The following is a 24,386-nucleotide window of genomic DNA, read 5'->3' as shown; positions in this document are numbered from 1 at the left end:
ATAAGTCAACATTAAAAAAATGTAAAGCCCATAAAATAAGATATAAAATAGTTTAAATCTCTAGACAACTTATAAAGTAAATGATCTCTACTTTGATTATAACATATCGTTAACTGACCACCAGGTAAGTACTTAATTATACGGAATAAGTATAAAAACAAGTTCAATAAGAACGCGTAACTTGTGAAAGCTGTTGAGAAAATAAATCGATTGCATTTACGATCAAGTGGTGTATCCATTCTCCATTAAATACTAAAAAGACAAAGTATTTAATATTTATTTTTTTAAATTTCAAATATCGATCGTAATCTTAAATCTTTAAGGTTACGGTACCTTAGATTATTTATGTAATAGAAAATTTATAATTATATTATTTACTTCTTCAAAAACACCGTATAAAAATGGTAATAATAATATGCTATGAACATGCTTATTTTGCCAAAACAATGACATACAAAATTTTGATGCAATAATGTCAGTAAACGATCGATATTAGTTTGTAAATAGTAATAATAATAATTTAATAACAAAATAAAATAATAAATATACAAAATTGAGTATTTTGTAGTTTTAGGAAATTTATCATTGTATTAAACTTTTTTTGTTTAATTATTTCAAATTTAAGTCCACGTAATTTTTAATGCAAATAATATTGAAAACAGCACTATGTTGTTTAAAAAAATAAACGTCAAACAAGTCTTTCTTGTCATACTGTTAACAGCCCGTATTTTAATACTCAAAGCTCCATTTAGAGGTAGGTAGGTGCCAGATCGTGGTAAATTTTTACAGCATTATATCCCGCTATGTTTTGTACTTCAATCCTTGGCACATCATCATCATCATCATGTCAGCCGTTAACTGATCACTGATGAGCCTTCTCCTATTGGGGACTGACAGTAGTTGCTTGCCACAATCATTACATATAAATATGAAAGTAAGTTTGTTACCATATAGCGCCTTAACGCTTAACCAGGGGGGAAAGGGATTGTTAGTAATGGAGACTGAGAATCTCATTGCTAGCAATATACCCAAACAGGTCGACCTCCTCGCGGTACCCCCTGGAAACTATCACGGTTAATTCCTGATGAATTCATCATAATAGGCTAACTGGACTGTTTTCATTCTCATCTATCACTGGTGCTCCGCCAGTGTATCCCGTTAGCGCGGGCGGGGTTACCATACCATTTTCACCCATCAAAAAAAAAAACGCTTAACTAATATATAAGATGGTGAAAGTTATATGTAGGCTGTTTTTTATCACGGTCAGTAAAGATAGATAAGACTTCGTTCGTTTGACCCCTTCAAACGAACGAAGTCGCGAATAAAAGCTAGTTAGTATAGAATTAACAGTAACAAAAGCATTCCCATGATCCATGACCGTGAATTTTGTAATAATATTAATGCCATTATCAATTAACAATGATACAATGAACTCTTTGATACAAAAATATGGCTTCTAAGCATTACTCACAATATAAAGGTAGGATACATTTGTAAATTTTATTTGTGCATTGTTTAAAATTTATATCCGTGTTGTATTGTTTTATGATTAATGAAACGTGTAATTAACAAGTATAAAGCATGCCTTTTATATTATATTTTATTTACATTTAACTAAATTTTAAATCGATAAAAGCAACGAATGTCAGATGACAAAAAGTGAACCAAAAATGAGGGCTATATATTATTTTTATTGTTTTTAATCAAAAATAAAATTAAAAGTACCCGTAACCGGCGAGCGTGTATGAAAAGATTCATGAATGTGGAAGCGAAAGAGGTTTGTTTGAATCGAAGCATTTGGCGTTCCATTGTTCCTGCCTACCCTAATGGGAGACAGGCGTGACAGATATGTATGTATGTATGTATGTTGATCAATTTCAAAAAGAAGAAAGTTCTGTATTCGTCTATTCATAGTTTCAACCGTCTTCAAAATAAAGAGGAACCTCATTCTTTTTGAAGTAGGTTCAATTTGGTTATATTACTTTAGGTTGGTTACCTCATAACTCCATCAGTTATATTTTGGAATTATATGGTATAAGTTAAAATTTGTTATAGTTTGGTTTTTTTTTTTTTATCTGAAAGAATGTACAGATTGACCTCCCAAAAATTTTATCTAGATAGATTCAGTAGTTCAGTAGTAGGAACCCGATCTGGATTTGTATGTACTTATGTAACGCAATATCTTGACTAATTTTGGACTTTGATAATTATTTTATGATCCATAAAAAGTAAATCATACTCCCATGTTAGTTCCATATTAATTTAGTGACGATTTCATATAATGCTCTTTTTCTTTGCAGAGCAAAAAAAACTGTTTGTTGTAAAACCTAACCTTTTAGGAAGCGAACAAAGAATTATTAGTAATGGAGACACTAGTCCCCATTGCTATTAATATACTCCGTCAGATCGACCTCCATGCGGTCCCTCCTGGAAACTATCGTGGTTAATTCCTATTAAATTTGCCATGATGCCGATAGACTATCTGACCTGCCTTCATCCTTACTATCACATCCTCCACTTGTATCCCACCGTTGTATGCCGTTAGCATAGGTGGATGCACCATTCCATCTTCATCCATAAAAATACTTATTTCTATTGGGACAAATCCACATTCTAAATTCAAATATTTTCAGCCTAATATGTGCACGACGGTTCCCCCTGGAAACTATCATGGTTAATTCCTGATGAATTCATTATGATGGGCTAACTGGCTTGTTTTCATTCTCATCTATCACCCTTCACTGGTGCTCCGCCAGTGTATCCCGTTAGTGCGGGCGGGGTTACCATACTATTTTCACCCATAAAAAAAAATATATGCACGAAATATCTCGTCATATCGCTGTGTGTGTGTTCACTTTTAGAGTAATTTTTTTACGAAGCAAAATATTCTTACCATTTTTTTTTATTATTAATAGATTTTTAAATAATCAATTAATTTCATTTTCACAGAGGACCGTCCACTGATGACGTTTTTGAGAGGCAGTAGTTTCTCATTAGAGAAATGCAAGAGGAAGTTAGACATGTACTTCACATTACGCGCTGCTTGTCCAGAATTCTTCACTAACAGAGACGCCACAAGCCCAGAACTTGAAGAAATACTTAGTAAAAAAATGTAAGTGTTTTTCACCTATTGAAAGCAACATTATAAGCGAGCAATATGTATAGTATTTTATTTTCAAGAATCCATACAAATCAGGGGCGGGTTGTTAGTAATAGACAATACGAGTATGTCCTCTCCGACGTGCGCGATTGCTTTTTTCTTTGACGGGTGTGAGGTCATTTATGGACGCAATGCCTACTTACCTCGACCTTTGTTCCAAGGGCATAGTAACCCATCATTGTTCTTTAATTGTTATTTAACATTACGCAAGTCTGTAATAGTCTAGGTCGTTATAAATACTGGAATTTTGTCGCGTGACCGACGCAGTTATAAATGACTTTCATTATTTTGATAAGGTGTTGTTATAACAAGTATTAATTAAAATAATTAAATATAATTAAACATAAAAAACATAACATTATTTAAGAACTAATACTAGTAATAATAATTAAGAGATTTATTTAAAATATAAAATGAAAGAGTAACATTTTAGTATTTCAATCCTCATTAAAAACGCAATAAACGCATGGGGGGGTATCATGGACGAAACAGTATACTCTGTTATGTCCATGGTATTGCTCATATCTATAGGTGATGGTTAATATTTTCTATCAGGTGGGCCGTCAACATGTTTGCCATTCTAAGTTGCATAAAAAAATTAATTGAACACTGACTTGAGTATGGGTATTCAAATGCTTCATCATGTACTTCTTTTAATTGATTTCTAAAGCTTACTTAATGTTTTGGAGAGAAGAATTAAGAAACTATCTATCTTCTTTTAAAAATATAATAAATGTTTCGTTATTTGATATTATTTTCTTTAAAAATAAATAAAAAGGGAAGAAGGAAACAGATAATAATGAAACTCCTAAAAAAATATGTTCACTTTCATGAAAACTATCACTTGTCCTCATTAGTTTTTACCCGATACTTTTATCCCCGTTGGAGATATTATCGTTTATATTATTCTTCACCCCAAATAGTACGTGCCAAATTGTAAAATTTTGTGATTATTTGTTGAGCCATTAAAGTAGTAAGAGGTGACAAAAATACACATAATACAAACTTTCACATTTATAGTCAGTACTTTATTTCGAAATATACCAAACTGTAACTGTATCTCTTTTATTTACAGACAAGGTCCTCCGCTATCAGGTTTGACACCGAATGGAAGGAGAGTCACCATATGCAGAGGTATGTATATATATTAAATAAACATAGAACTGTAATTCCTAATAAGATAGTCAGATTGTGATGCTATTATGATCTATTATTTTTATTTATTTATTTATTTATATATTATGACAATTAGAGTTAATTTTCATAAGATTCTGCAGAGTTATATCAAAATTATATACGCATACAAAATTTATATTAATTATATTAACCAAAATATAAAATCCACCCAATAGTCTCCTAATATTTATTTTTAAACTCATATCAACATTTTTTGGAAACAACAAACCTAGTAAATTTATTAAACTCTCATTGTCTAGTTATTGATATACAAATAGTTTCTTATTATTGTCTGCTACGTAATACCGTATTATTATTACAGAATATATACATTATTACAGAAACAGTATTTGAAATTAAATTAGTAACAAATCAAAATATTTATTCATATAGGTAGTGGATTTATTTGTTTATTTATATTTTCATTAAACTCTATTGTTTTAAACTATAATTACCTCAAAAAAATAATAAGAATCGAGGACTATTTAAATTGTGTTGCCATGTTACAATACTGATTGCAGTTTAAAAAAAAATAAAGGCAAATTACAGAAAGTGCACCATAAGGTCATTGTACTCTCCTAGGGCCGTTTACATAGAACTGGTAGGCTTACTTGTAAAACAGGTTCTGTTGTATGCAGTATGCACACCTCGTCGTGTTTCCTTTTCAAAAATGTCAATCATTATGTAGAGACAGTTGAGTAAAGATCAAGGAATATGGAATAAGGAAGCCCCCCATTTTCACCATTTCCTGCTATAGGTAGTTGTAGGTACAGGGTAGAATCACTTTCTAGAATAAATAGATTCTTAAAGTATTATTAAATTACGTAATTGTATTGGATGGAGAAAGTCAACAAAACGGGATCCTTTCCTTAAAAAAATGTTCTTGGTTATAGTCTGCTATTCAATTGTGTTCCATAAAAAAACGGTCTTCGTTGTCAACGATTGTGAAAAAACCAGTTATTTTGATTTAAAAACTAAACTACTTGACCGATTTTAATAAAATTTCTATAGGATCAATCTGTAAGTATATCCTTGCAGATAAAATTAATCCAAATCGATTTAAAACTGACTTAGACTATGAGGTAAAAAAAACATAAAAAATACAACCGAATTGAGACTCGCTTTCTTTTTGAATTCGGTTGACAATAGTACTTAATTATAATCATCAATCAACTCATATAATGACATTTAATAATTTAATTATATTTTAATCTTTATCACAACACAAGGCATGCTGTGCTTACCTATAAATATAAGAACAGTAAGATCTAATCTACCAGTGTATTTTATTAAAATGTTTAGCTGTATCTTATGTTGGTGATCCTATAAATAATTAAATGAATAAAATTTAATCAAATGAATAACTGATCCAATCACAAAACAGTCTGCTAATTTCCAATAATCGTACAAATTAAAAATCAATTAATTGAGGTATTTCTACTTCACCTTGGGGTCCATTCCAAGGCGCTATTTCTCTAAACCTATCTCTAAAATTTAATATCATCTCAACATTATAGCGATTATTAACAATTACAGTTTATCAATAAATTAATTAAATGAATGTTTTGATTTGTTGCTAATTTCATTTAGATAATGTTTCCATATCAATTTTAATAAAACTTGTTTACTTTTTAAACCCTACCCAAAGAGACTATACTTTTTTTTATACAATTTAGAATTGCAAACAAACTGACGACCCACCTGATGGAAAGTGATAACCGTCGCCTATAGACATGAACAGTACCATTAACATAACAGAGTATACTGTTTCGCCCATGATACCCCCATGCGTTGCCATTCCTGAGGACTCAGGTGTTATTCTTCTGTACCCAGTAATTTCAAATACACTATCGGGACTTAACGCGATGATAAATTCTTAATTTAAAATATTAAAAATAAAAATTATAATATGTGTAAAGAACGCGAAAATTTAAAACAAACAGACTATATTTGCATACATCACGTTCCTGCAACATATTTGAAATAATCACTATAGGTAGTAGAAGTAGGAAGAGTAGAGAGTAGAGAGAGTTTAATAGTTTCTCTTACCAATTATCTAGAAAGGTAGATGATCGTAATTTGATGACCAGTGAAAGCGCGTAATTAATTAAAGTTTATTTTAGGCGTTCACCCCAATTTGGACGCTCAACAAATAATAGACTGCCTCAAGCTGGCCCTGATGATAGGAGACGTGCGACTTTTGGAAGAATTAGAAGGAGTTGCCGGAGATGTTTACGTGCTGGACGCGGATATTTTGGGGCCCAGTTTGTTGGCGAAATTATCCCCTACTACTGTTAAGAAGTTCATGATATGTGTACAGGTTGGTTTGTAGCATAAACTTATCTTTATTTGGATGTAAATTATTTGTAATAATTTATAAATGTAAAAAAAAAAACGCTCTCGGGTATGTAAATACCTAGTTAAATGCTCAAATTTATTGTCAGTTTTTCGTCATTTTTTTTTATTGGTATGAGATTTTATAGTATATTTTTATACATTTTCAACAACGAACATGCTTTTGACTCATCTTATGAATTGTTATTACCATCACCAAGCATCACCAGACATCAACAGCACCATGAACATAAACCATTTCCATAAACGCTCTAAATACATTCTGTGATTACATAAATAGTCTTAAGTACTGTTAAGCATCTTTAATCCATAACTTTACTCCAATATCAAACCAAAACACACTCATTCGAACGGCGACTTCACAGCAAAATACTAGAAGTAACTTTTGTACAAGTCCTTTACAGTAGAAATTTCACCGTGCCAAAAATAATATCGAGTGAGGTCAACGAGTCGCTAATAAATTTCATGAATAAACCTTTTGTACTTTTAGGAGGCGTATCCGGTCAAACTGAAGGAAGTTCACATCGTAAACACCTCACCCATTGTAGAAGCATTCATCAACTTAGTGAAACCGTTCCTCAAAGAGAAAATTAGAAAACGGGTAAGTGATAAATTAAATACTTAAACTAAACTATTTCAACGGATTATTTGAAAAAAAAGTTTTTTCTTATCTAGTTAGTATTATGTTGCAACGTTAGATTATACAGATAGAGTGTCTCCATAGAAATGCTTTCAGAAAAACGGGTCAACTTTTTCATACAATTTTGCGTGATAAATAGTTATGAGTGATTCCTTTATAACTTCTATATTTATTTTGTCTTATAAATTCTGCATCTTTTTAATGCGTAAACACTCATTTTATTTATTAAACAATACGTCAAGGTACATTTTATGTGTGAATATATAGAATATTGATAAAAAAAAACGAGTCAGCTAATTTGACAATTAGCTGACAAAAAGTTGATCCGTTTTTGATGCTCGATGCTCTATCTATATAATCTAAAGTTGCAACATGTTAAGAATTGAAAAAAAAAGTCTACTTGTCTTTCACTATACTTGCAAAACTTCGAACATACACATCAAGGCTAAGTCAATGATTCTGACAGTCTGCAACCTTGACTTCAGATTGTGTGCAAAAAGATAATAACATTAGCATGAACTTCACTGAATACAGCGTACACTTATAACACTCTCCTATTTCAATAGTTTTAAGGACCAACGTGTTTTGTGGGGAACGGGGAGAGGATTGTTAGTAATGGGGTTTGATTTCCCTATAACTAGCAATACCCTATCAGGTCGACCTCAACGCGGTTCCCCTGTAAACTACTGTGATTTATTCTAGTGGAATTCGTCATGATTGGCTAACTGACCTGCTTTCATCCTCACCTAACATCCTTCACTGGTGTACCGTCAGCTTATACCGATAGCGCAGGCAGGTTTACTATTTCATTATCACATATTAAAGACACGTGTTTTATGTACCCTATAATTTCACTACCATATTTTTTTATACAACTTAGAATGGCAAACAGGCTGACGGCCCACCTAATGGAAAGTGGTAACCGTCGCCTATAGACATGAGCAGTACCATGGACATAACAGAGTATATGTTTCACCCACGATACCCCCCATGCGTTGCCATTCCTGAGGACTCAGGTATTATTCCTCTGTACCCAGTAAATTCACGCCATATCCCACCCTTCAAACCGAAACACAGCCATGCAAACACAACTGCTTCACGGTTGAAACACGAATGGGACAGAGGTACCCAAGCAATCGACTTTTGTACAAAATTTTCATCTGGTTAACTTAAGTTAACTTGAATAAAAAGTATTGTTATTTATTTATTTTTTATCTTTAAAGAGAATACTAAATAAACCAATTTACCAATTTCAGATATTCATTCACAAGGACATAAAGGATCTCTACAAGTATGTTCCGCAAGACATGCTGCCAGTCGAGTACGGCGGTACATGTGGTACCATGAATGAGATCCATGGTAAAATTAACATTATTTATTCTTAGATAAACATGACCTATATATGGACATAATTATGCAAAAACGTTCTTTATTTACAAGGATGCATTATTAACCGAATTAAAAAAGAAAGAGGTCCTTAATTCTCTCGTATTGTTTTATGTTTATTACCTCATAATCCCATAAGTTCTAAGCCGATTTGGCAAAAATATTTTTTTATCTGAAAAGATCTTTTTTTATCTTTTTTCTTCTTTTACCTTGGTATAAAAAAGGATATACTCACAAAATCGATCCCATAGAAATTTTATCAAAATCGATTCAGTAATTGAGTTTTTAGATCAAAATAACATTTTATTTTTGTAGGACTGGTAGAATGTTTATTTATTCTTTATTAACCACATTATAAAAAAAAAACCGTTTAATACAAAAGGCGGACTTAATGCTATAGAGCATTATCTTTCAGTCAACCTTTCAAAGGTTGACATATCATTTATGGAAAGGTGCATAAATATACCGAATTACTATAATTTTATTACGCTATTGACACCAAAGATAAAAATATTTTAATACAAAATGCTAATACATTTTGTATTAAAATATTTATTTATTTATTATTTATTAAAATATTTAATATACTATAATGGTACTGTAAGTTAGCAGGACAAATATAAAAGAGAATAAAGGCTAAACTCGCCTTTTTAATTACAAGAGTTTGTTTAAATCTTCGTCATCTTCAAATCTTAAACATCTTCAAATACTGAACATATGCCTCTGTACGAAATCGTTCTCCTTTCATCGAATTATTACAACACATTTGAGGAGAATTGTCTTTCACTGTATTTGTCCATTATACTCACTACAAACTTTGAACGGACGATCCCTTATTATATGACCAACCATATCATGATTATCATATCAGCCGTTGATAGTACACTGCTAAACATAGGCTTCACCCATAAGAGGTATAGTTGCCATGCTTGACAGGTGGGTTGGCATCGCAGCTAAGGTCTGGTGATGTTTTAAAAGGGACGCTGCTATTTGCAGCCTGGACCTGGACTATTAAATTACCTTAGTCGTCTCTTACGACATCCACGGGAAAGGAAGGAGTGGCTTATTCTATACCGAAACTATACCGAAACTATAAACGATAGACTTTCCTAAGCTCCTACAAAAATGGGAAATAACAGATCCTGTGCTTGCAGACATTTCTTTGTTTAATTATTATCAATATTCTTTATCTACATTTCAGAACAATGGATAAACAAGCTGAAAGAGTACCGCGACTGGTTCGCTGCGCAGGAGTCGGTGAAAGCGAACGAAGCGCTGCGACCGGGCCGACCGACAAACTATGACGAACTATTCGGCATAGACGGTTCATTTAGACAACTCTCTATTGACTGACGAAGTGTACTGCCTATATTGTGATATTGGTTTAGTTTCTATTGCATAAGAATAAATAAACTCAGTGGAAGTGACACTCATATGCTTTCGTTTGTGAATGCAGCAATACCACTACAATGTACTCTCTCCCGTCAGAACCCAGATAGATGAGAACGGTTGCCACAAACTCGCATTTACCAACAAATATTACAATCCAATGAAACACGAGAGCCTACCATGAAATGTTGCATACCGTTTAAAAATGTTAAAATATCGTTTCTTTGGACTTTTATGGTAGGATCTATGACTAACGAAACGTTCAGCTCCATTTACTGGGGCAATTTCGGTATGAACAAAATCATAAAATTGTGTCCGAAAATTCGGAAATTCATTTCATGGTAATCCCGTGTTAGATAGATAGATAGATAATTTATTTGCTTTACTTACAGCACACAAATAACAACAAACATAGATAAACATGCATAATAAAATAAAAAAAAAAAATGCATAAAAGAAGTAACAATTTTTCCCTTCATGCGTGTGCCACAGTAACACAAAATAATTTAACTCAGCTTTATTGCTTTGCCCTCAAAAGAGCAAAACACTGATATTCTGTTGTGGCCAAAAGCTAGCTTCGAAATTCCTTAGCAAAAATAATAAAAAGCGAGTTCAAGTAAGCCAGACATGCACTTTCGCTACGATGTATATTGCTTGCCAGCCCTGATCAAATCAGATCTTTAATGAATTTTTAAATTATTAAGAAGCCAACGAACACAAGAGTATCTCTTCTACCTGATTATTTATTCTTATGCTCTATTGTATACTAATTTCATGGCGAAAATAAAGTAATTATAAATATTTAATAATAAAAAATGTACTCGTGATATTTTTAACATAAGATATTATACTTATTCATAAGAAAACATTAGGATTAATGTTATGTAAAATTAATATTCAATAAAAATATAATTAGATTAATTTTGTAATTTTTTGGTAACCATACCTTAATTATTAGTTTACGCTAGGTGAAGGATGATAGACGAAGATAAAGTTAGATCAATTAGCTCATCGTGTTAAATTCACCACATTTTTTTTAATGGGTGATAATTTATTTATTTATTTGAAAATTATTTACCACACTTACAGTCTACCAAAACGTGTAGTGAGCCATAGGTTTATTTTACAAACTTACAAATTTTGTACAACATTTTAAAAATATATTTATTTTGTCATTAAATATGTCAATATCTGGCTGCTGAGCCCGCCATAATGGAATGGTAACCCCGCCTGCGCTATCGGTATACACTGTATGGGCACCAATGAGGGATGATAGGTGACGATGAAAGCAGGTCAATTAGCCCATCAAGACCAATTCTACTAGAATTAACCATGACAGTTTCCAGGGAGAACTGCGTGGAGGTCAACCTGATAGAGTGTATTGCTAATAATGGGAAAATTAAACTCCATTACTAACAATTCCTTTCCCAATGGTGATGAATTGATAAATCCTCCTACGCTACCCATCATGATAAATTGAACAATAAATCAATTACGATGGTTTCCATGAGGTGCCGCGTGGAGGTCAACTGGACAGAGTATATTACCATAAACAGATTGGTAGTAAGGAAAAAGGATTGTTAATAATGAGATTGTTAATCCCCATTGCTAGTAATATACTCTATCAGGGCGACCTCTACACGGTTCTTCCTGGAAACCAACCTGGTTAATTCCTAATTAATACACTATGATGTGCCAACTGACCATACTTTATCGTTTTCTATTATCCCTAACTGGTGCCTCGCCGTTGTATACCGTTACAATAGGCGAGTACAGAGAGGAAACGGATCGTTAGTAATGGGGTTAAATAGCCCCATTACTAGCAATATACCCTGTCAGGTATATTGCTAATAATGGGGTTCCATGTGGTTCCCCCTGGAAACCATCGTGGCTAATTCTAGTTGAATTCATCAGGATGGTCTAACTGCCCTGCTTTCATCCTTATCAGTCATCTATCACTAGTGCCCAGCCAGTATATATCGATAGCACAGACTTGGTTACTATATCATTATCACCCATTAAAAAAAAATAGGCGGGTACACCATTTTATCTTCATCAATCAATCTCAATCATCAAACAATCTCCACCAACTCCTAAAGGGCGTCACCGTGTATTCTATGGCGTCCATTGTGTCTATAGACGACATTTACTACCTTTTTCAGGTGGATGGTCAGCTCGTTTTCCATACCCATCACAAAAATCAACTCTACCCTTTCTCATAACTAATTTCTTTCAAAAAAGTAGATACAATTATACATTTTTCTCCGATACAATAAAACAAATTATTAAAAACTTTTGGATATGTTTTATTTGTTTATAATAATCAATTACATTAATCTATATTGAAAGGGTAATGGGGATGATCCTTCCAATAGCTGGTGTCGAATACTCTTCTGTTCTTATTAAATTTGTTTATGGTGTTTATCTCGTCGGGAGTAAGTTGAAAGTCAAATACGTCTATGTTCTTTTTCAGACGCTCCTTGTTAGTCGACTTTGGTACCGGAATTGTTCCTCTGTCAATCTGTTAATACAATAATTTTATTTTAATGGAATCATCATTTATTCATCATCATCATTTCAGCCATTATTCGTTCATTACTAAACATAAGCCTCCCCCATAGACTGTCATAAGGAACAGTCCTGAGCCAACTGCCTCCCTACAATTTGAGGTCGTCATTCCATCTTGTGGGGGTTGTTCTACACTGCGTTTGCGCATAAGGGGTCGCCATTCAAGAACCTTTCTTCCCCATCGCTTATCGGTTCTTCAATCTATGTGACTAGCCCATTGCCACTTCAGCTTGCATATCCTTCGGGCTATGTCGGTTACTTTGGTTCTTTTGAGAATATTCTCGTTTCGGATTATATCACGCAAAAAAAGCTCTGAGCATAGCCCTCTCCATAGCCCGCAGAGTAATTTGAAGCTTTTGTATACGGGCAATCATGTAGAATCATGTTTTGGTCCCATTATCATTTATTTTTAGAGCATAATAGTACGAAATTATACAGAGATTATAGTATGAGTATATTTGTACAAACCCGGTCCCCAGAACCAATCCAGTTTCCCTTATAATCCCCCCCGCACAACTACAATGGCCCCCTTTCCCTTTTCCCAATAAATCCATCATTCCTTTTTTACCTACTCCCTTTAGTCACTCCTAAAGACCCCCTCCTTTTTCCTCATTCCTTTCCTCCATATATATAAACTTACCAAATATCTAAGCACTACTTGACTAGTACTCTTTCCGTATTTCCTAGCAATATTCTCAAGGATAGGATCATCAATTCTGGGAGGTGGAGCATCAGTGACGTCCCTTGATACGAGGAAACCGAACGGGCTGTACGCCATCACGTTTATGCCCCAATTATGACAGAAGGGGATCAGCTTTTCCTGCGTCAGAGCTGGATGCACCTGTGCAGGTAATTTATTGGTTTAAATTTAAGATAACGGGAGGTGTTAAGGCTGCGTTTTATACTGACTAGGTGTATTAAAATTGAATAACTAGATAAATAAACGTACATTTCGAAACGTAGTGCATGTAGTGTACATTCATTCGCTCACTCACACACACTCATTCAATCACCGCTAATTCCTTCACTCACTCACTTATTAATTTATAGTATAGTATCTCACAGATGAGCAAAACGCAAAAACCTCTTTCGCTTTTTTTAAATTTTTTATACAACATAGAATGGCAAACAAGCTGACGGCCCACCTGATGGAAAGTGATAACCGTCGCCTATAGACATGAGCAGTACCATGGACATAACAGAGTATACTGTTTCGCCCATGATACCCCACATGCGTTGCCACTGCCATGCATTCTCATCAGAAGGCCGCTGGCTAATGTTGCACTGTTTTACTTGGTGGGATTTACAGTGAGTCAACACCCAAGAATTTGGCTTTGTATATAGTATTAGTAGAGATTAAAGTACCATACGTTAGTATAGACGATAACACTTATGCTATGGAAATTGGACAATAGATAGATATACCTAAAAATAATGTTTAGATTTTTTTACAAATACTATATTTATTATGCATAATATATTAAAATCAATACACAACAAGCAAACATATTGAATATACATACAATTGTTTGTATATGTTATTTGGTGATCGAACCAGTAACCACCGAACAACAACAACATGATCTTCTCTTGCCCGCCGGGTGATGTGTGGGCGGGCGAGGTAAGGACCTCGGGGCGTACCCCATTACCCCGGCTTCTACTCCGGAGGCGACGACCTCCGGGTCACTGGGTTTGCAACCAGCATACACTGTTGGTCTGTGTACGCCGGCGTGGTGTCTTAACCATCGAAAGGTGAAGTAGAGAGAGTAGTTTTACCAGAGGGAGACTTTGTAAAAAAGTCGTTTGCTTGGACACCTCTGTCCCATTCATATTTCTACCGTGAAGCAGTCGTGTTTGCATGGCTGTGTTTCGATTTGAAATTACAGTGAATTTACAGGGTACAGAGGAATAACACCTGAGTCCTCAGGAATGGCAACGCATGGGGGGTAACATGGGCGAAACAGTGTACTCTGTTGTCGTTGGTACTGCTCATGTTTATAGGTGACAATTACCACTTTCCATCAGGTAGGCCGTCAGCTTGTTTGCCATTATAAATTGCATAAAAAAAAGAAGTAATAAATGATAACTGTGAACACTATTCATAATCTGTGATTTGAAATATAGACTAAGTATGTATTAATTTATGGTAGATTGTATTTTTTAAAAATCTCTCTCTGGTTCCTGCTTTGTAACATGGTCAGCGGAATAAAGCTTGCTCTGCGTAATTACCGGGTTTAATTAAGATTATCCCATAAAATAACTGCTAAAACGTTCAATAAAGTTAAAGACAATATTAATTAGGAATAAAAAAATACCTCGATCTGATTAACAGCTGGCACTATTTCACAATTGTCAATAATGCGCTTGATTTGTACACTGTTGAAGTTGGACACGCCTATGGACTTGGCCAGGCCAAGTTTCTTGGCTTCCTGCATACCGATCCATGTTTCTAAATAATCAATATAATCATAAGTTCCATCGGCCTAGAAATAGAAAATTACAAATTAGTAATTTGATACTGTTTTTATTTATCTTTAATTAGGAATAGATGTTTATTTTGTAATATCCACTGTTTGCTATTACTTTGGAATTTTCGAAAAATTTCTTTTTAGTTCTGATATAAATGTTATAAAAATTTGTTCTACAAACACTGACTTCAATCGTGGCAAAACAAAAAAATCCTAACACGCTATAAACATACCTATTATATAGTGCCGTTGATACAAATACTAGATTCTTTTAAGAATTTTTATTTATATTTTTTTTTTTTAGCTTTTGTGATTACATAATTTTATAAAAAAAATTTAGAACCTACGATACGAGTAATATTTATTTTCAAGAATGGGTTGCGCTAATTAACAGGCTATATTTTAAACAAAAAACATGGGGAAAATTCAAAATAAAGTAGGTACAATATTTTATGCAGGTATTGTAAACATATTGGTTCATACGTTCTAGTTACATACCCTTTGTGATCCAGGACTGTGAATAAGGTACAGATCTACGTAGTCCAAGCCGAGTTTACTGAGGGACTCGTTGAGTGCCGGCACCACTTGCTCGCATGCATGTCTGTCATTCCACAGCTAAAATAAAAATTTTATTATAACACAGGAGCTAAATGAGCATGCAGCTTGCTTGATGGTAAGTGACTAACGCCGCCCATGAGCACCCACAACACCGGAGGAATTGCTGGCGTGCTGACCTTTCAAAAAGTTATATACTTTTATCTGGAAGGTTACAATATTTTATTATATATATATATATATATTAGATTTTATAGTCGATTGCTTGGGTACCTCTGTCCCATTCCTGTTTCAACCGAAGCAGTTGTGTTGTGTGTGTTTGCATGGCTGTGTTCCGGTTTGAAGGGTGGGATATGGCGTGAATTTACTGGATACAGAGGAATAACACCTGAGTCCTCAGGAATGGCAACGCATGGGGGGTATCATGGGCGAAACAGTATACTCTGTTATGTCCATGGTACTGCTCATGTCTATAGGCGACGGTTACCACTTTCCATCAGGTGGGCCGTCAGCTTGTTTGCCATTCTAAGTTGTATAAAAAAAATCATTTCAGAGATACTGCTGCTAGGAATTGATTCCAGTGTGGTTGTGTGTAAAAGAAAGTGCCTTGAAAAACGCTCTGTACAATAAAACTTTGGTTTGTAGCGGGTTGTACGATAGTGAAAAGCCGCAGGAGATATTAAACCGAACAATTGTTCATAAAACTTCCCATAATACATTCTAGCTTTCTACATACAAACGAACAATCGAATATTTCTTCTTTGTAATATCAGCGTATACAAATAACCCGAATCGCTAACCTTTGTAGTGATGAACAAGTCTTCTCTCTTCACGAGGCCTTTTTGAATGACATCTCGTATGCCTTCGCCAATTTGTTCCTCGTTCTTATAAAGCGCAGCAGTGTCGATATGCCTGTAACCGGCTTCGACCGCGTCATTTACTGTTTGTCGTAACTTTGCACGGTCTTCATCCTGGAATTAAATAATCATAGTGTAGTGGTAGGTATAAGTAAATATTCGAAATCCTTTTTTTTATTTCTCGTTTATAATTATATTTTTCAGTACGATTATTTTTGTTTCCACTTCTTATAGTTCGCACATTGTCCGTTGGTAATTAATGCTCCTTTCCATTCAAGGAATTTGCCGGAAGAGAACTCTTACAGAGTTAAGATAGATAGATAGATAATGTATTTGCATTACTTACTTACAGCACACAAATTACAACATACATATACAAAAAAAGCGAGATAACATAAATGATAAAAAAAAATACATAAAGCTAAATACAATTTTTGTTTGTGAGTGTGCCATAGCAATACAAGTTAAGCTCTTATTACATCCCTTACTGATATCCCGCTTGAATATACCAACAGCGAAAATTTGGTTTATTATTTATTTTTATCCCTTAAAAAACATACCTAAAACAAACAACCTACAGACAAGAAATAATACAAATGATTTGAAAACTTTCTATTTTTGAAGTCATTTAAAAATAATTACTCACTGATCCAAATGTGCCCAATGCTAAAATTGGTATCATATTTCCATCGTTCAACCGTGCTCTCGGTGCCTTTTCAGCACTGGCTACCTGAAAATAATATAAGTCATTAATTAAAATAACTTATCAATATATTTCGAAATTTAAATTTAATGTACGTTTTAAAACTTATAAAAAGTATACAATACCTTCCTAGTTTCAAAACAAAAGTTAAGAACTTCTATCTGAGTAAGTTGTCATATTTATAATTTGTGTTTGATTAGCATACTCATATTATTTATATTTTTGTGACTACATATATATGTAATTCGCATGTGTATAAATTTGTATGTATATGTATTTATATATTTATATGTATATATGGATTTATTTAAGTTAAAATGTAAATTTATGTATGTACAAATTAAAAAAAAACAGAGTTTCATGCATCCAGTCAAATTATTTATAAATACTCTTCTCCATCAGAAAATTTTAAAAATAATTGTTTTTCCATCTATTGATTCTCGAGTCTCCTCATTTAATTATATATATAATTAAATGATAATTTATATATATATATATATATATATATATATATATATATATATATATATATATATATATATATATATATATATATATATATTAGTAAGATATAATCTTACTAGATGGAAGGACTGGACTGAAGGATGGAAATAATGCACATAGTGCCTTCTAGATACTTCCTGTTGAATTCGTTCCTCCTACTTCATCTCCACATATCATCCCTTTGCTATCCTATCATCATCCCGCCAGCTTAAATCAATAGCGCATGGGATACCCAATCCATTCTCTGAATTCATAGTATATAGTTTCATTCTATCAACTATTCTGATCTAGTTGAATAGTAACTATCGTGAGTCATACTTTTTACTTATATTTTAAATCACCGTGAACCGCGCTCAAGAATATAGGCTTCTGTTGAATTCGAAACTAGTCATGCATCCCCAAATTAAAAATATGAGTAAAGCCAACATAAATTTTCAATTCTCTTTCATCATGGCTAAGTTTTAACAAATCATTCGTAAATGCTTTCGTGATTCACGCGTCTGTTGGCCATTTGAGAGATTTTTGCATCGTGACATTACGTAAAGTTCAAGACAAACATAAACCTCTTTTGAAATCGGAACTAATTTATAAATTACTTTTAACTCGTGGTTTTATCTGAATGCACTATAAAGTTTATTGCTTGCAAATCTAGGATTATAGTCCGTCCAAATGCTTTTTATTCAAATCCGTTCAGCAATTTAGACTTGATTAAGTAAAATGACTAAATGTCAAAATGACTTCACAGTGGAGAGGGAAGGGATTGTTATTATCTATATTGTCAGGTCGACCTCTACATGGCCCCCTCTTTAAACCGTCATGCGAAACTCCAAGTGTGTTCTTCACGATGGACTAACTGATTTACCTTTTTAGTCTCACCTACCATCCCTCAGTGGTACCCCGCAGCGTATACCATTAGCGCAGGCAGAGTTTAACTTTTCATTACTATCTATTAAAAAAAAATTGCTTCACAAACTTTCACCAATGAGTTAGACTAGTAAACGACCCTAATATAAATGACTTACATGGGATAAAGTAATCATAAAAACTAAAACTCCCTACAAACCTATTTTAGCTATTAATATATTTTGTCACTTTCTTTCAAATTGAGAATATGCGACATATAGATAGGTTTATTCTCATGAACGGTTTGACGTTTTTATTGTTAAAGTACTTAATCTTTATTTATAAAATGAAATATCCTGGCTGACTATCAACACACATTCAAAACTATAAAATATAGAAAGGTGAAATTTTAAACAAAAAACCATCTGCTATAAAAACATCCACTAAAAAAGGTTTTTTACATAGTCATGACATTAAGTCTTGTTACTACATTTACAATTTAATTAACGTGATAATGTTTATAATACATATTTATTTATATATAGCAATCAGTATAAATTATATTATAGGAAGTGAACAATTAAGAAATTCCTGCTCAATAACTAACATTGTATTACTCATATAAGTTAGCAAGTAAGTACTTACTTTGTTGCAATATAATATATTGAAACTTAACTGATTTATTAAAATTATTCTACTTAAAACAGCATATTTTGATCAAAATGACGCTGTTTTCAAAATCTGTACCAATTTTGTAATCATTTTAAATAAACCGTCGTTTTATTTGTTTATATTTCATCGTCATATCAGCCTTTAAAAGTCCATTGCTGAATGTAAATCTCACCCATAAGGGGGTTTTGCCAATAGTTGCCACGCTTGGCATGCAGATGACAATCGTAGGATTTGGGATATTGGTTAAGAGGGACATTGCTGATCATTATCGACCATTAAGTTCCCTTGGTCTCGTCTTATGACATCCACGGGAAAAAAAGGGTGGCCCACTCTATGCCGGGACCACATGGCAATTATTATTAATATTTACTATTTTATAAATACCAATACTGTAATTTCAGATCTCAGTGCACTTTGACAAGAAATCGGACATTGGAACATAAGTAAAAGAAAAAACTACACGCCAGTCAATAATTATATGACCTTTGAAACGTTTTTTGCCACCCAATACAATAAATCAATATGAAAATGATCTATTAATCATTAAACTATTTATTAGATAATATTATTTCACGATGCCTACAAATAAGCACTTGTGTGTGTGCACATTAAATAAATAAGGAAAATCCTACGGGGATTTCCTTAATATTTTAATCTATTCATGATAGGTTTTTTTTTTATGCAACTTAGAATGGCAAACAAGCTGACGGCCCACTTGATGGAAAATCGTTACCGTCGCCTATAGACATGAACAGTACCATGGACATAACAGAGTATACTGTTTCACCCATGATACCCCCCATGCGCTGCCATTTCTAAAGACTCAGGTGTTATTCCTCTGTACCCTGTAAATTAAGTACCATATCCCACCCTTCGAACCTAAACACAGCCATGCAAACACAAGTGCTTCACGGTAGAAACACAGAAACACGAATATGACAGAGGTGCCTAAGCAAATAACTTTTGTACAGTTTTCCTCTTATATATATATATATATATATATATATATATATATATATATATATATACTGACTATCAATTTTTAAAAAACTACCTGTATTAGTTGTATTCGTTGCTCTCAGTGCATTAACCTTGTACATTACTACTTATTAATATTATAAATTTGAAAGTGAGTTTGTTTGTTTGTTACATTTTAGCGCCTTAATAGCTTATGTTATTTTTTTTATATTTTAATATTATTACTATATTATTTTAGTAATTGCAAATAGAACATTTGCACACCTATGTAATGATAAATACTGTTGAACAATTGTTATTAATTTAAAGATCTAAAAGTGGCAATCACCAATGTTTAGGAAATAAAAATTCATTAGTACATTCATTTAACCAATCACTATGAAATTAGGTATGTACATACTATACCGAACGGAAAAGATTTTAGGGTATTTTTATCCCGGTTAGTGAATACATACTGGTCACATGGATAAAGTTGCAAATAAAACCTGCTATATTTTAATCCAACGTGGCAGTAGGCGAGCTTACCCTACTGCGGTTACTTGAATTTATTTAGTTTGTTATCAGTATTTTCTATCACTGGAGAGTTAGTCGAAAAATCACATTTACATACAAATTTTTAGTTATTTATTCATTTTTTATTTATTCATTCGTTGAATTACTATTTAGAACCCATAAACAAGTCGACGAACTTTTATATTTTTTTACCGTAAAACTCTACGACTCAACAATGAACAACTCATATATAAAAAAAAGAAACATAAAAAATAAGTAAAACATAGACAAAATCAATATGGTTACCAACAGTTATAGAACGCCTTGGCCTTAACTTTTAAACTTGTGCCGTTCTAATAAAATGTTAACAGAAGATTCGCTATCAAGTTACATTTACAACACGATCTCTAAAAGCGGGTCATTTTAAATGTCACTGCAGTTACATTGGCTTTTATTATATCTGGTAAATTATACCACATTATATATTTAAAATAAAAGAAAATAGTATGAAAACTTGAAAAATATAGAAAATAAAAAGCACTTAGTGAGCCAGCATAGTAAGATCAACAGTAGAGAGTAAATAATTCTCTTTTCGATTGTTTGTATTCATGGACCATATTGTCTATGTTTTAGTTCAAGATGGTGTGGCCACATATCGTGCTATAATTTAAAAAAAAAGATAACTAATTCCTACTAGCCTATTCTACTATTTTATCTGGTATATTATATAACGCGGATTAAAAAAAAAGCGCATATCCTTCTCCGTCTCAAAAACTACATGCAAACCATAGATTGAGGAATTATTAATAATGGGGATTAGCAATTCTATTGCAGGCAATATACTCTGTCAGGTCGACCTGCATATAGTTCTTCCTGAAAACTATCTTAATTTACTAATTGTTGAATTCATCAAGATGACCTAACTGATCTAAGTTAACTGCTTTATTATCACTTATCATCACTCTGGTAGCGTATATCAATAGCGCAGGCGGAGTTACCATTTTTTTTTATACAACTTAGAATGATAAACAAGCTGACGGTCCACCTGATGGAAAGTGGTAACCGTCGCCTATAGACATGTACAGTACCATGGACATAACAGAGTATACTGTTTCGCCCATGATACCCTCCATGCGTTGCCATTCCTGAGGACTCAGGTGTTATTCCTCTGTACCCAGTAAATTCATGCCATATCCCACCCTTCAAACCGAAACACAGCCAGCTGCTTCACGGTTGAAACACGAATGGGACAGAGGTACCCAAGCAATCGACTTTTGTACAAAGTCTCCCTCTTATACATATATATTACACCACGTAGGTGGCAACATTACCAACCAATAGATAAAAAACTATGTGTAAACCAAATCCCATGACAGTTGGTTGAACCGTTAAAACGCTAAGAGGTAATAATAAGGAAATAAACAAACAAATTCTCTCACATTTATAAACCAATAAAAATTTACGTGGACTTCTGACAAATTATACTTAGAACTAGCCAGTGATTTTGTACGCATGGATTTAATAAAATGTACCAATTCAAGTTCAAACTTAACATATGGTGCATTTTTTAACTTGATACGCCAATCAAGTAATACATAATATTTTAAGTTCTCTTAATTTCACAGTTGTTTTTCAGTTTCTCTTCTGAAAAACAACTGTGAAAAACCACATCAATTATTTTGATTCGGTTTTTAAATCAAAACGACTGCTACAATTGACGATATTTTTTATGCAACAAATTTTTAAATAATATTATATAAAAAATACAAACTATTGAATTAATATAAGCACAAAATACTCACGATTAACGTGACTAGAAGACAAACCAAGGCTGATAGACGCCGCATCTTACTTCAACCACTGAGAAATACACAATGACTATAAGAACTAGATTCTCAACACAACCCTCTACACTTCTGTTATGTACTTTAAATAAGTGCAGTTATATATCACGATACGACGACGACACGATCGCGTGACGATACATTATTTTTCTTTAAATCATAAGAGAAAAAAGTCATTGACATTTCAATTAGAAGAAAATCCTTATTAATATTATAAATATGGATATGAGTTTGTCTGTTTATTTATTGCCTCTTCTAATTGCCTAATCAATCATTATGAAATTTGTTATATACGTATTGTATAGGATAATGAAGAAAATACGCTCCTTTTTATTCCGGTCAGAGTACATATTCCGATCACGTAAACAAAGTCACGATTGAAAGCTAGTAGTCGAATGAAAACAGAAAAAAAATATAGTACTAAATATAATGATAATGAACGATAGTACTTCCTTGTGATGTAGAGCATAAATGATTACAATGTGTCACCCCTCCTTTTTATCCCTATGTTATATGGGACAATTAGGATAAAAATACAATGTACAAATGCTAAAAAAAGAAAACTCGAAATAAAATTATATATTAGTGATACAAAGCCGAGTACTGACTTAAATAACTACTGGATACTGAGCTACTCGAGTATTTACAAGTATCTACTCAATATATAAAATTCGAATGCTTTCCAAATACTTACTATTTCAAATAGTAAGTATTTGGAAAGCATCGCATATTTATCGTAACTTTTTGTTATTATTTCATGCTTTCTTTCTTAATTACTAAAGGTAAAATTATTAAACAATTGCACATTTATTATCTTTATTAAAAGTAATATTCTAAAATCAATTGAAAAATCGGAATCATATTCGAGTCGTAAATCGTTAAGTATAAATACGACCTGTCCAGTTGATCGAAACTGGTTTGCTAACATCATTGATGAACATTACATAAACCAGAAACATAAGCAATATGTAAGATGAGTTCATAAATCTTCTTAACATGAATGTCAGGGTCCGTTCTCATTGAAAAATAGTAAATTATTGATACGGCGGTGAGCGTAACACGTCCATAACATTATGTACCTACTTATTTTACTAATATATTTTTTAATAATTTATATCTTGTTTTCCTTTAATCGACATTAAATAGGTTAAAAAAGTATACTTTTTTTTTTATTTAACATTTTCCATAAACAAAGGAGATGTTTATGGAAAGTGTTAAGTAAGTGTTAAAAAAATAAATGTTAAACAAATTTCATTAAATATTTAATAAATAAATTTACAAGAGACAGGAATTAACGCCACCATTTAGGTTAACTATTATAAATTACTTGAGTTATCTCGACGTGTTGACCGTTAATAAATCCTGTGTCTTATAAACCATTACTGTACGAGCAAATGCAGTGTAGGGCGCACCCACACTAGGTGAAGTGACGACCACAAATGCGTTGCAGGGTGACAGTAGATGGATCTTGGCTGTTCTTTATGGCAGCTATAGGGCCTATGTTCAACAGTAGACCGATAATGACAGACATGATAATGATAGTAATAAACTATGTAACGCAAAAGTCTAAAAGTTAATAAATAATTTACAAAAATAAGTATCATATTGTTAATTATTAATCATCTTTTCAAATTAAATATTCTATTTTATTACGTGAAATGAAAGTCGGTTAAAAATATCTGAATTTTTGTTACTCGACTACAGACGCTAAAAATACTCGTAGTAATCGTAAACAAACGAGTGAACGAAATAAAATTTGTTATATAAACAGACGGAATCTTAGGGTGTTTGTTACC

General features: G+C 32.8%; 2 protein-coding genes across 2 annotated transcripts in view; one reads left to right on the top strand and one right to left on the bottom strand.

Moving 5' to 3' along the window:
* Positions 1–11,027, top strand: part of LOC113514651 (alpha-tocopherol transfer protein-like) — a 29,804-nt gene extending 18,777 nt beyond the window's left edge. The window contains exons 3-8 of the mRNA XM_052896010.1: positions 2,950–3,112; positions 4,236–4,294; positions 6,460–6,656; positions 7,182–7,292; positions 8,588–8,690; positions 9,919–11,027. Of these exons, the coding sequence (XP_052751970.1) occupies positions 2,950–3,112; positions 4,236–4,294; positions 6,460–6,656; positions 7,182–7,292; positions 8,588–8,690; positions 9,919–10,070 (785 nt within the window). The 3' untranslated portion in view covers positions 10,071–11,027. The remainder of the gene's footprint in view (positions 1–2,949; positions 3,113–4,235; positions 4,295–6,459; positions 6,657–7,181; positions 7,293–8,587; positions 8,691–9,918) is intronic.
* Positions 11,028–12,394: 1,367 nt separating this feature from the next.
* LOC113514650 (aldo-keto reductase AKR2E4-like) lies at positions 12,395–22,656 on the bottom strand. The gene is made up of 7 exons (XM_031908606.2): positions 22,549–22,656; positions 17,201–17,284; positions 16,498–16,668; positions 15,641–15,757; positions 14,990–15,157; positions 13,315–13,515; positions 12,395–12,627 (listed from the first exon to the last, which is right to left on the bottom strand). The coding sequence occupies exons 1-7, from the start codon at positions 22,591–22,593 to the stop codon at positions 12,439–12,441; spliced, it is 975 nt and encodes a 324-aa protein (XP_031764466.2). The 5' UTR covers positions 22,594–22,656; the 3' UTR covers positions 12,395–12,438.
* Positions 22,657–24,386: the final 1,730 nt, after the last annotated feature.

Source organism: Galleria mellonella, unplaced genomic scaffold (genome assembly GCF_026898425.1).
Source record: "Galleria mellonella isolate WM207_F2 unplaced genomic scaffold, CSIRO_AGI_GalMel_v1 utg312, whole genome shotgun sequence".
In the NCBI taxonomy this organism is placed as follows: Eukaryota; Metazoa; Arthropoda; class Insecta; order Lepidoptera; family Pyralidae; genus Galleria; species Galleria mellonella.
This window is presented reverse-complemented; position numbering and strand designations above follow the sequence as displayed.